A 14,027-nucleotide genomic window follows, 5' to 3' on the forward strand; every position below is an offset into this window, starting at 1 on the left:
AAAAAATGAACTTGTCCGCAGCGTTTCTCCAAAACCGCTTGTCAGATTGACTTAGGATTTCATAAAATGGTAAACTAATATGTCTAGGTGAGCCATCAATCTTTCGTTTGTGCATTGGGGTCTATTAAGGGGTATTTCGGGGGGTAGAAAGGAGGGAGGGGTTTACTATAGAACCCTATGGGATTTTATTTTCTAAAATTTTCAAATGAATATAACTTGAAAACTGTAAGTGATAGATACATGTAGTCTTCAGAAATGATTATAGGACAATAAAACAAATCACATGAAATATAGGGGGAGTCCCTGGGGGTTCATCCCCACCCCCTTCAATTTGAGAATATGCCTTTGTCTTGTAAACGGTCCAGATCCCCTCCCCTAAACCATATATATTCTTGAATGGGACGATAAAACAAATCAAATGAAATTAAAGTGAGGTCCCCGGGGGTCATCCCCACCCTGTTCAATTTGAGAATGTGCTATTATCTTGTAAACGGTCCAGATCCCCACCCCTAAACCATATATATTCTTGTAGGGGACAAAAAAACAAATGAAATGAAATAAAAGGGAAGTCCCTAGGGGGTTACCCCATCCCCTTTTGTTTGAAAACTTGTAAACCGTCAACATCCCCACCCCTAAACCACATATATTCTTGTAGGGGGCAATAAAACAAATGAAATGAAATAAAAGGGAAGTCGGGGGGGGGGGGTGTCACCCCACCCCCTCTTAATTGAAAACTTGTAAACGGTCAACATCCCCACCCCTAAACCATATATATTCTTGTATGGGACAATAAAGCTAATCAAATGAAATTAAAAAAAGTTCCTGGGGGTCGCCCCACCTCTTCAATTTGAGAATGTGCTATTATCTTGTAAACGGTCCAGATCCCCACCCCTAAACAATCTTGTAGGGCACAATAAAACAAATCAAATGAAATGTAGGTAAAGTCCCTGGGGGTCACTACCAACCCCTCCTGTTTGAATACTTGTAAATGGTGGAGATTCCTACTCGTAAGCCATATATATTCTTGTATGGGACAAAAAATCAAAGCAAATGAACATGGGACCATATGAATGGCGAGTTATGGGAGCTTTGTTTGGGAGACTTCGTAACAGCATCCTGTTACAATTACTTCTTGTTTATTTACTGTATTTTATTGACAAACTTGGAGTTATATACTTGTCCGTTCCCGGATTTGATCTGGTTTTAGTATTTTACCACATTTCCTGTTTATTTATGGCAGCCATTGTTTGTCAATTGTTTGTCATTCAATATGTTTCAACTTGGATTTACACATTACTTGTTGGCGATTTTTGGCATAAAGCTAGCGGTTGAATAAAAAAACATCTCTGTCATGAATAATAAAGATGAAAAGGAATTTTGTGATCATTTGGGAATTTTACTCCCAAAATTGGGAAAAATGTAGGGTTTTTGCCGTTGGGAATGGGTCCGAAAACCGGACCCTGTGGAATGCTAGAAAAATCCATGAAAGGTGATATCTTTGGTCAGCTAGCAAGCAAGCTAACCAAAGATATTACCTTTACTTACACACTCAATGCAATCGGCTGTATTCCATTATTCAAATGTTTTGTGTTTTTCTTTTCTAAACTGGAATACAATGAAGTCACAGAACTTTTATGGCAAAAAGGATCACCAGGACTAGATCAACAAATTTGTCAACATGGCTGAAATTATCAGTTGACTCCTTATTATTGGAATAATTGGCCTTCAGAGAATGATTTTTGCAATTTTTTTTTACCAAAAATATAGAAATAGAAAAATTATTAACAGAAAAAATGATCAACCAAACTAATTTGTCAAGTTTTCAGAAATTGTCCGTTACTTTATTTGTGAGTTATTGCCCTTTAATGATGATTTTTCAACCAGTTTCTTGCATTTTTGGCCAAAACTACTGTAAATAAAAAAAAGATTATAATGGCAAAAGTGATCAACAAGACGAGATCTACAAATGAGTCAACATTGCAGAAAATTAGGTTGACTCGTTACAGGAAACAAAACTAGAAGAGAGAGAAACTGACAATGATAAAAAAATAAATATTAAGCAATACAGGATAAACAAAAAAGAGATTTTAGTCAAGTATTATATTCTAGGTTAAATGCTGGAGAGTGTCCTTTGCTGAAGATATATAAAGATCAAGGTGTGCAACCCAGTTACCTTGTTGAACATCCTTAAATTAAAACATAAATTTACCATTCTATTCACAGATCTTGAGCATTAGCCCTGTTTCAACTTTTATGTTGGATTTAAAACATTAGTAGAAATGATATCAGTGTTAAGTGGTATATTAAAACGTGAATATAAAATGTATTTTGTAGAGTAACTTGATGGTGGTAGGAATAGATGTATATCATGATGCTACAAGGGGTAAAAGATCTATTGCTGGATTTGTGTCGAGTACAAACAAAGAATGTACAAGGTGGTACAGCAGAGTTTGTTTCCAGCTACCAGGACAAGAACTTATTGACGGATTGAAGATATGTATGACATCAGCAATAAGAAAGTACCATGAGGTATGTTAAGGTTTGATTTATATTTGGTAACCAAATGGTACTGTAAGGTTGTTATTGTCTGTATTTAACTTCCCTGTTTTTATGATTCAAAATTTCAAATTTTCCTCTCAAATTTTTTTATACTTTGTAGAACTCTCAAGATTACAGAATATCAATCTGTTTTTTAACCAAATAACAATCCATTTAATTTATGTATAAACTTCAGAATAATTGGGTAAAAAATAAAAGACCATTCAAATGAAGAAGTTCATACTGATGAAGGGAATTTTTTTTTACGAAAATACAAACTGAATGTGTTAATTTTTTAATATTTGATATTCTATTTGTAGCTTAATTTTTTTTTGGTGATCAGTCATATTTTAATTATATATAAAGTTTATTAGGCTTTAAGGTGGTACCTAACACTACAGGGAGATAACTCTGTAAAATCAGCTTAACGTTTTAATTACGTTATGTTGTTAAGGGAATATTAAGCTTCTCGATGATCAAAATTAGTGTTTGTCAAACTGCTATATAACCAGTGTAATTTTTCTGATAAAATGGTTGGTTCAAATTTTTTGAAATTTTTATGTTTTTGTCAAAGGGTCCAAGTATATACTTTGTTTAAATTTTTATGAAAATTAAACGCTCCAAATTAATTTTAGTGAAGGTGTTGGGTACCACATTAAGGGTCCTTTGTTCTTGTAGTTTATAACATTTTGTACATATATATATATTTGAAGGTTAACCACACATTCCCAGAGAAGGTTGTTGTATTCAGAGATGGTGTCGGTGATGGACAGCTGAGTATTGTGGGAGGTCATGAAGTAGAACAACTGAAACAATGCTTTAGACAGTTTGGAGATAATTATAATCCAACAATGACTGTAGTAGTAGTACAGAAAAGAATAAATGCTAGAATCTTTCTCAAGGTAATATATTTATTTGTGATGTTATGCAAGTACACAGGGATAAGAAAGATATTCCGAACAGAAATATAATAAAAATTATATTTCAAGGGGGATAAATTTCGGAAAGGCTTTATAACTAAAAATACCTACATGGCTTGTACTTTTTTCTGAAAACTGCAGAGGTTATCCTTGTTAGTACCCCGGAAAGCATGTTGGTGTTTTTAAAAGGTATCGTTGCAAAGAAGCCTATACAACCAGATAAGGGATTTGGCTGATTTTGTTCAAATCAACCATCCCTAGTTCTGTTAGATGCCACTGCAGATTCTAAATCCGTTTTGATCAGAGCAGGAAATAGAAGAAAGACAGAAAATGTTTTTTTGTGGCATTAACAAAATTCAGACTAATCCTAAGCACATTAAAAATGATAAATATTTCATTTTGTAAAACCATTCACACCTGCAGAAGAAATGTGCTACATACTTTATATAATTTTCATATATTAAAATTAAGCTTCAGTGAAATCTTCTTGATTTAGAATGAGTCTGGCTGGAACTCTTTTTCCACAGTTCAAAGAAACAAATGAATTATTATTTATCATCAGGTTTGTATAACATTATTGATTTTTTTTTATTTCAGACAAATAGGGATCTGGAAAACCCACCTCCTGGAACTGTTGTTGATCATACCATTACAAGGAGAGAGTGGTAAGCACTTATGGCAAACATGTAGTGTATAGAATTTCTTATGTTAGATTTTCAATTAACTTACAGCCCCTATATGAAAATTGAAAGTTAGTTCATGATATTTTGTGTGTATAGTATTCATTGTATTGAAGAATGTTTTATTTGCTAGAATTTAAATGTTACTTTGGGGGATGCAATGATAATATGTTGAATAAGCTAAGACAGTTTGATGAAAATAATATTGTGATGATGTTGCCCTGTTGAGAAGGTGGGGATTAGTATAGGGTGCAATGTTTTTTATGCCTCCACAATGGCAGAGAAAGCATTAAGTTTTACTCTTGTCTGTCCATCCATATATTAGTTTCTGCATTGTAACTTTAGTTTGCCTTACCAAATTTAATGAAACTTATACACAATGTTCTTTACCACTTAACACAGATCAAGTTCTAATTAGGGTTGTTTCATTTTTCTTCTTGAATTATGTCTTTTTGTAAGTTTAAAAATTGCAGAATTTGCCGTATATTAACAAGTTGTGGCAGCTTTCTTAATTTACATTTGACATGAAATAGTCAGGAAAATTGAAAAGGAAAAAATGTCTGGAAGGTGACGTTTGAATTTATTCTACTTACGTATATTGTAGGTATGACTTCTACCTTGTTTCTCAGCATGTAAGACAAGGAACAGTATCACCAACACATTATATTGTGGTACATGACAGTTCTAACATGAGACCAGATCATCTTCAGCGTCTATCATACAAAATGACTCATTTGTATTATAACTGGCCAGGAACTGTAAGGGTCCCTGCACCTTGTCAGGTAAGAATTTTAACATATCTAAAATCAATTATGTGATCACACAGATAAAAAATTCAAACAAGCAGAAAACTCAGTTCAGTCTGTTGAAATACTGAATTCATTGTGTAACATAAACAATAAAGGTTATTGGTGTGTATTCCTTTAACTGGCAGTTAATAGTGGAAACATGAATATTTTTTAAATTTAATTGCAATGCATTTTGTTCAGGTCTTAATTTGAGCATCACCAAGAAGAGTCAGCTTTCATCTGAATACTTATGCCCAATTTGTGTGATCTTGAATTATGCAATTATAACTCCTGTGTAAAAAAATTGATGTTCACAGCTATTTAACTCAATTGTGTATGAATAAAGCAACCCCTATTTAAACATTTCACAAATAAGACAGATTGACATTATTTAAATATATTTTTTTTCTATTCTAGTTTCTTGTATTATACAAATGAATAAATTTACCTTGTTCCTTTTCAGTATGCCCATAAGTTGGCTTACTTGGTTGGCCAGAACATCCACAAAGAACCAAGTACAGAGCTGTCTGACAGATTGTTCTTCTTATAGATGGTACCAAATATCACCAAGAAATCATTGGGCTAATAAGATTTTAGTCCTGTCGGATATTGATCTCAATGCTAGTCAAATTTTAATTGATTCTGTTACAAAGGATTGTGGGAAAGAGGACACTAGTTTAGTGATGTTTTAAATGATTACCTGGTTTGTGTCTTCCATCATTTAGACAATTTTTAGAGGACATCTACATTTTATAAGTAGTTTCAAACCAAAAGATGTGTTTTATATGTTATTTTTTCATATTTTGTTCATCATTGACATAGTAATTTTTAGTTCATCTCCATTGCAAAAGACAAGGAATGCGTTGATTTATTTGTTACAATCATTTTATATTTTTGTAATGTTTTGTTTTTATTTTGCAAGTTAGTGAAACTTGTAGATCAATGTTATAATTATTTTATATTTTTGTACATCCTGTACATGTACTGTATGAAAAAAGGTTGTTTTAAATGTTATATCAGCTGTAATACTCCCATAGAAGAGCCAAACTTTTTACCAAAAAAAAAGTAACAAAGGGAACTTGAATCTGAACACATATACACATTTGGTAAAGAATACAGAAGATTGAAAAAAAAAGTCAAATGTGTACTTTTGTTTAAATGCAAGGTGTAAATATTTTGAAAATTTCCCAGAAAAGTATTTAAGGTGGCTCGTGGGTACAAAAATTTCAGCAAAAAATTAAACCCTTATTAGTTATTACTTAATGATATGGTACAAAAATCAACCCAAAAAACGATTCGGTTTGGCTACAGATGACTTTTAAAATGTTTATATCATTGAAAAAGCTCCAAATTATCTCCCTTTGGTGTAAAAATGCCATTTTTTGGCATTAAATTTGAAATATCTTATTTAACTCATCGGTGACCTATATTTTTTATTATTGTTTTCAAATAAGCTGTACATACACTAAAAAATTGTGAAATTTAAGCGATTTCTGTAATTAGGTTATTTTTTTATTTCGATATTACCTCTATTTCTCGTATTAGCTCAACAGAAAAAAAAGACATTAACAAAAATGTATACTTCTTCTGGCGGCAGATTGTGTGCTTGAATGAACGGTGACCCCATTTTTTTTTATTTCATTTTTCTTTCAAGTATAGGATACAGTTCATTTATAAAAAATATAGCGCAATCCTATATTAGAAAAAAAAATTGATTTATACCCAGGAGCCCCCTTAATGGTCCAATGAATTCTATCTTCTCCTTCTTAATCTGTATTCTGCAATATCCTTTCATCAGTTAGTCAGGGAAAAATATTTTGTCAAGTTTTTCTCTCTAAAATGGACCGTAACTATTCTAGTCATATAACATTATTAGGGTGTATTTTGTGATTATTTTCAGTAAGAATGATTGATATTATATATGTTTGTAAATAGGCTTGAGTTTGGTATAAGAAACGTGAAATGAATGTATGGACTTCATACTGCAAACCATTGTATATAAAAACAACCTGACATATCTCTGTATTACATATTCATTCATGAAATATAAAGCAAATTATATACCTGTACATAAGAATCATTCTTATTTATGTCAAAGGCAGCAAGGAGTCTTAACCAACATTATATACCATATGTTATAAATTTTCATACACATTTCAAGTTAAAACTCTATTTAAAAATTGTATTTCTTTATTTTAACTGCAATATTTAGATCATGTTCAGCTAATCTCTTGACAATGAAAATTCCCCTGGAAGATCTTCTTGACATTTAATACTGTACTTTCATTTGAGAAAAAAATTGCTCCCAGGCAGCAATTTTTTCTGATTAATTTGTTTCTGAAAGAATTATGTTTCAGATTAATGTCCAACAATATGCTCAATAAGACACTATTATATTTAGAAAAAAAATAAATAGTTGCAAGTGCTAACTAAATTACACTAAACATTTCATATACCGACTAATGAGAAAATGCAGTGTTTCTTCAGAGAGTCCAAGTGTAGACTGCATTTATGGTTTTTAGAAACTCCATCCAAAATTTGAACATACCGGTAAGTATCTATGTTGAATGCTAAAACTGAAGATGTTTTAAAATTTGTTATAATGACCTATATACATGTATATAGCTATCAGAAAAAGGAATAGTGCATTTATGTTTTGAAGTTTTTTTTTTTTTTACCAATCAGTCATAGGTAATGCATTTATAATGGGCAGTGGGACATATTTTATGTTATGAGTTATTTTTTAGTTGAAATTTTTTTCTTGTAATTTAAATAGGATATTGTTCCCCTAGCAATACCAAATGTTAAGATACTAAAATATAAATTGTGTACAAGTAATGACACTACTCGGGATGTCTAAATAAGGGTGATTATTGACTTCTGTGATTTTTAATATCTTGTTAGATATAAGTTCTGGACAGAAGTATCTTCATATTTCAGAGAAAGTATCCGGATCAATTTAGATCGTTTTGGCTTTATATAATGTAACAAATTTTGGTTAACCTCAACATTTCTGCTTTCACAAAATACCTTTTGTAGGACAAACTATATTTTACCAAAATTGGTTTGATAATACTCACTTGAGTAAAGAAGACCCCTATTACTGAAGATTTTGATATAAGAAAGTGTTCCGTTTACATGGTAACCAGCTCATACCATTTATTGTACCTCAGTACAAGTGTTCACTTTAGATAGGTTTCTGTTCTATGCAATCTCTTTATTTGTCTTTATATATTTGCAATAACCTCATGTGTAAGGAGAATACTATTGTATGCATCTTTGATAATGAAAATTTATTACAAATAAAGATTTTAAAGCAAGTCACTTTTATGTAGTTGGGTGTTCCTTAGTATAGTGAATTTCTATTTTGCAATAATTCTTCAATTACCAAAACTTTTTTTAGCCCCCTACCGACGAAGTTGAAGGGGACTTTAGGTTTGCACTCCATCTGCCTGATTGTCTATTCGCCAGTCCAGCAAATCAGTTTTACAGACTATTTTCCTTCATGCTTGGAAGATTTTGATTTGATATTTAGTGTATTGTTTTATTATGACAAGTTACAGATCAAGTTCAAACTTTGTTTTTGTGCAGAGTCCTTGGACTTTGAAAATTCACTGAAAAAAATCAGTTTACCACTATTTTTTTGTCATTCTTTAAGATATTGATTTGATAATTTCTTTATATGTAGTTCATGACAAGTCATGGTTCAATTGTGAATTTTGTTCCAATCTGATGATTTTGTGCAGTTATGGTCTTTGGACCTTAAAAAAAAATCACTCAAATAATCAGTATTTAACACTTATTTTGTCATGCTTGAAGATTTTGGCTTGATATTTGTTCTTTAGTTTACACTATTAAAAGTTATAGATCACGTTAAAATTTTGTTCCAATACAATAATTTGTTATCCAGCACTCACAATACCCACAGAATGCTTGTTATCCTTTGTTTCATAATGGATATGTTCTCAGACAATGATTACTAATATTGATAAATCACCAAAGTATACCAAATTTCAATAATTTAGGTTCTCCCTAGAATTGGTCCTCTGCAATCATTTACCAGCTCTAGCAGTCTTGTTCTCTCTCTGTTTTTAAATGGCATTGTATGACCATATGATTTTGGATGTGAAAATGGTAAACAAAAAAGTGTCGGACATAATTTGCATGGTCTTGTCTTTCACAAAACCTTAATGATGGTCTCAGAATAGCATTCTTACCTCAAGTTGGTAGATGTTGATACCAGACCTAGTCAAACCAAACACTAGAAAATTTATATTTACATTTTCTCTGTTGAGTATGTCAATAGTAATGAACAAAAGCAAAGACTGGTCGGTCCAGGGACAGAATAACTGATTCACAAGATGAAATCTATATAAAGTCAACACTGCCAAAATTGATTGTCAATGCCTTAAAGGAGTAATTGCCCTCTGGAATAAAGATTTTTTACTAAGTTTAAGTTTTATGCAGAAACAGTAAGTAGAAAAACTATTTCCCATGAATGACCATTTTAACCAAATTAGAGTTTTTTAGAAACCAGTGTAGATAAGATACTGTACATAGCTGACAATATATAAAAATGATCACATGGCTGAAATATGGTAGAGTCCTGATGAAGTTATCACTTTGAATGAAAAATATTTGCTGATTTTTGTATTTTTTAGCAGAAACTAGTACATGTACTGTACATAGAGGAACTAAAAATGCAGAATGACCAGAAACATAGGATTTACAAATAAAACAGTTGATATAATACCAATTCATTGATAAAAGTTCCTGGGAGCCTCTTTTTATACGACCGCAAAAATTGGAAAATTTTTTGGTCGTATATTGGTATGATGTTGGCGTCGTCGTCGTCGTCCGAATACTTTTAGTTTTCGCACTCTAACTTTAGTAAAAGTGAATAGAAATCTATGAAATTTTAACACAAGGTTTATGACCACAAAAGGAAGGTTGGGATTGGTTTTGGGAGTTTTGGTCCCAATATTTTAGGAATTAGGGGCCAAAAAGGGCCAAAATAAGCATTTTCTTGGTTTTCGCACTATAACTTTAGTTTAAGTAAATAGAAATCTATGAAATTTTGACACAAGGTTTATGACCACAAAAGGAAGGTTGGGATTGATTTTGGGATGTTTGGTTTCAACAGTTTAGGAATTAGAGGCCAAAAAAGGGCCCAAATAAGCATTATTCTTGGTTTTCGCACAATAACTTTAGTATAAGTTAATAGAAATAAATGAAATTTAAACACAAGGTTTATGACCACAAAAGGAAGTTGGGCTTGATTTTGGGAGTTGAGGTCCCAACAGTTTAGGAATTAAGGACCAAAAAGGGGCCCAAATAAGCATTATTCTTGGTTTTTGCACCATAACTTTAGTATAAGTAAATAGAAATCTATGAAATTTAAACACAAGGTTTATGACCATAAAAGGAAGGTTGGGTTTGATTTTGGGAGTTTTGGTCCCAACAGTTTAGGAATAAGGGGCCCAAAGGGTCCAAAATTGAACTTTGTTTGATTTCATCAAAAATTGAATAATTGGGGTTCTTTGATATGCCAAATCTAACTGTGTATGTAGATTCTTAAGTTTTGGTCCCGTTTTCAAATTGGTCTACATTAAAGTCCAAAGGGTCCAAAATTAAACTAAGTTTGATTTTAACAAAAATTGAATTCTTGGGCTTTTTTGATATGCTGAATCTAAACATGTACTTAGAATTTTGATTATGGGCCCAGTTTTCAAGTTGGTTCAAATCAGGATCCAAAATTATTATATTAAGTATTGTGCAATAGCAAGAAATTTTCAATTGCACAGTATTCAGCAATAGCAAGAAATCTTCAATTGCACAGTATTGTGCAATAGCAAGAAATTTTCAATTACACAGTATTGCGCAATAGCAAGAAATCTTCAATTGCACAGTATTGTGCAATAGCAAATATTTTCAATTGCACAGTATTGCACAATAGCAAGAAATATCTAATTGCACAATAATTCAGAATAGTAGTTGAATCAACTTAAATCATTGTTTTATACAATATACAATGTATATTCACTTTTACTACCAACTGATAAATTAAAACAATCTTTACCATTCAGTGACAACAAGCACTTTATTTTACATTTTAATATTTTATGATGTATTTAATAAAAGAGTAGTTATTGTTGCAAACTCCATTAGAAATTTGAATTGATATCAGTTTTGGAAAAAGGGAAAGGGGGATGTGAAAAAAAATGGGGGGGGGGGGGGGGGTTAAATTTTTTTCATTTCAGATTTCATAAATAAAAAAAATTTTTTCTAACATTTTTTTGAGAGGATTAATATTCAACAGCATAGTGAATTACTCAAAGGCAAAAAAAAAAAAAAATTAAGTTCATTAGACCACATTCATTCTGTGTCAGAAACCTATGCTGTGTCAACTATTTAATTTTAGATTTAGATAAGTTTGAAGAAGAAATCTTTAATTGATTTGTAAAATCTTGACATTTGTTTTGTGTAAAAAAACCCATATAATGTCAAAAATTTGATCACAATCCAAATTCAGAGCTGTATCACGCTTGAATGTTTTGTCCATACTTGCCCCAACTGTTCAGGGTTCGACCTCTGCGGTCGTATAAAGCTGCGCCCTGCGGAGCACCTAGTTTCTGTTTGTGCTAAGTTCTGGCATTGAAATTGTTAAATCAAAAGCAGTTGTAAGGATGTTTTTGATTTAATGGTAAAAATACTACCCAAGTTATTCACATATAACAAGTTTCATACTTGTGATAATGATCTTTCAGTATTAAAATTTTTTGTCGAGCCTGCATGTTGCAGAAAGCTCGACAGGGATAGAGATCCAACGATGTGAGTTAACTTCTTAAAATCTTTATATATTAGAAAGTGGGAGAACTGGATGCTTCATACTTTGAATATAGATGCTGTATGATACGAAGTTTCCATATGTCACATGTCCATTGTCCTTGACCTCATTTTCATGGTTCAATGACTACTTGAAAAAAAAAGTAAGAGATTTTTTGTAATGTTAATTTCTCTTTTATTATGAGTAATAGAATAACTATATATGGTATGTGCTTACCTTGCAAGGTTCTTCTGCCTGTTGCACAGTTTTCACTTGACCTCGACCTCATTTCATGGACCAGTGAACAAGGTTAATTTTAAGAGGTCAAGTCTATCTCAGATACTATAAGCAATATGTCTAGTATATTTGGTGTATGGAAGGATTATAAGGTGTACTTGAACAACTGTCAGGTGTCATCTGACCTTGACCTCATTTTCATGGTTCAACGGTTATAGTTAAGTTTTTGTTTTTGGTCTTGTTTTTCTTATACTGTATGCAATAAGTCTACTATATTTGGTGTATGGAATGATTGTAAGGTGTACATGTCCAACTGGCAGGTGTCATCTGACCTTGACCGCATTTTCATGGTTCAGTGGTGAAAGTTGAGTTTTGGTCTTTTTTCTAATACTATATGTAATAGGTCAACTATATTTGGTGTATGGAAATATTTTATGATGAACATGTCGGTCTCGCAGGTTTTATTTGACCATGACCTCGCAGGTCATTGTTAAGTTTAAGTGTTTCTGTCTGTTTTTCTGAAACTATAAGCAATAAGTCAACTATATTTGTTGTATCAAAGGATTGAAAGCTGTACATGTCTGTCTGGCATGGTTCATCTTGAGCCATTGGCCAATGTTTAGTTTTTTTGGTTAAAGTCCATTTCTTAGACACTACATTGTATAAGCAATAGCTCAACGTATTCAGTGTATTGAATGATTTTAAGGTGTACATGTATTTCTCGTTTGTTTCAGATGACCTTGACCTCATTTTCTTGGATCATGTTAAGTTAATGTAATAGTTGTAGTAAAGCTTTTTTTTAAGACTATCATCATAGTATCAATGGTTGATAAAGAAGGCGAGACATTTCAGCATGTGCACTCTTGTTGTAAAGAAATTTTGCATTTGCAATTTGACACAAACCCTTTCTCCTTGTGATGTTCATACAGCTGTATCCAAGTATTATCTTAATGTTGTTTAAAATCTATTTGGATGTTCAGTGGTTGATTTTATATACTGTTATATCAGCTGATTGGGTTATTTGAGCTAAGTTTCTGTTATTGGAAATAGTATTTGATGCAATGCATAAGGTTTTTCTCTGAATTCAAATTTGTTCACTGTTTTTATGAAGATATTCCTTTTTGATATAGATAGTAGATTTCATTCATTTGCAGGATTCAAACTTGCATCATCAGTGTTAACAGGCTAGAGATCCAGTAGTTGTACTAAAAATATAGTATATATACCAATACACATAATTAACAGCGCCTGGTGATGTTTTATAGCCTGACCGGTTTCGGTCCGAAAAGGACCTTCATCAGAGGCAGAATGATGGATTAATGTTTGCACCCTATTTATATAGATATGGTAACCGGCGGTTGAGTTAAACCGGCAGTTGAGTTAACCGGCGGTTGAGTTTAACCGGCGGTTGAATTAACCGGCGGTTGAGTTATCCGGCAGTTCAGATTTAACTGGCGGTTTGTTTAACTGGCGGTTTGTTTAACCGGCGGTTGAGTTAACCAGTGGTTTAGATTTAACCGGCGGTTCAGAGTGAACCGACGGATCAAAGTTATCCAGTGGATAAATACGTATCTTGTTGATATCTAAAAAGGTTCAATTATCCTTTCAGTGGGATTTTCCATGGTTACAGTTATCTATATTTAGCTAATGTACATGTTACAGTAAACTTTCTTTACATGTTACGTTAAACTTTTATACGGTAATCATGTGACCTGATGATATAACCATATTTTGGCTTTAGCATTGGGTAAAGGGTGTTTTAAAGGGTGCTGAAAGGATAATTGAACCTTTTTAGATATCAACAAGATACGTATTTATCCACTGGATAACTTTGATCCGCCGGTTCACTCTGAACCGCCGGTTAAATCTAAACCACTGGTTAACTCAACCGCCGGTTAAACAAACCGCCAGTTAAATCTGAACTGCCGGATAACTCAACCGCCGGTTAATTCAACCGCCGGTTAAACTCAACCGCCGGTTAACTCAACCGCCGGTTTAACTCAACCGCCGGTTACCATATCTATATAAATAGGGTGCA

General features: G+C 32.4%; 1 protein-coding gene across 1 annotated transcript in view; it reads left to right on the forward strand.

Annotated features, from left to right (window-relative positions):
* LOC143045979 (piwi-like protein 1) overlaps positions 1 to 8,246 on the forward strand; it is a 50,927-nt gene extending 42,681 nt beyond the window's left edge. Inside the window, exons 17-21 of the mRNA XM_076218882.1 lie at positions 2,335 to 2,529; positions 3,252 to 3,440; positions 4,056 to 4,123; positions 4,743 to 4,920; positions 5,390 to 8,246. Coding sequence (XP_076074997.1) covers positions 2,335 to 2,529; positions 3,252 to 3,440; positions 4,056 to 4,123; positions 4,743 to 4,920; positions 5,390 to 5,476 — 717 coding nt within the window. The 3' untranslated portion in view covers positions 5,477 to 8,246. The remainder of the gene's footprint in view (positions 1 to 2,334; positions 2,530 to 3,251; positions 3,441 to 4,055; positions 4,124 to 4,742; positions 4,921 to 5,389) is intronic.
* Positions 8,247 to 14,027: the final 5,781 nt, after the last annotated feature.

Source organism: Mytilus galloprovincialis, chromosome 9, assembly GCF_965363235.1.
Source record: "Mytilus galloprovincialis chromosome 9, xbMytGall1.hap1.1, whole genome shotgun sequence".
In the NCBI taxonomy this organism is placed as follows: Eukaryota; Metazoa; Mollusca; class Bivalvia; order Mytilida; family Mytilidae; genus Mytilus; species Mytilus galloprovincialis.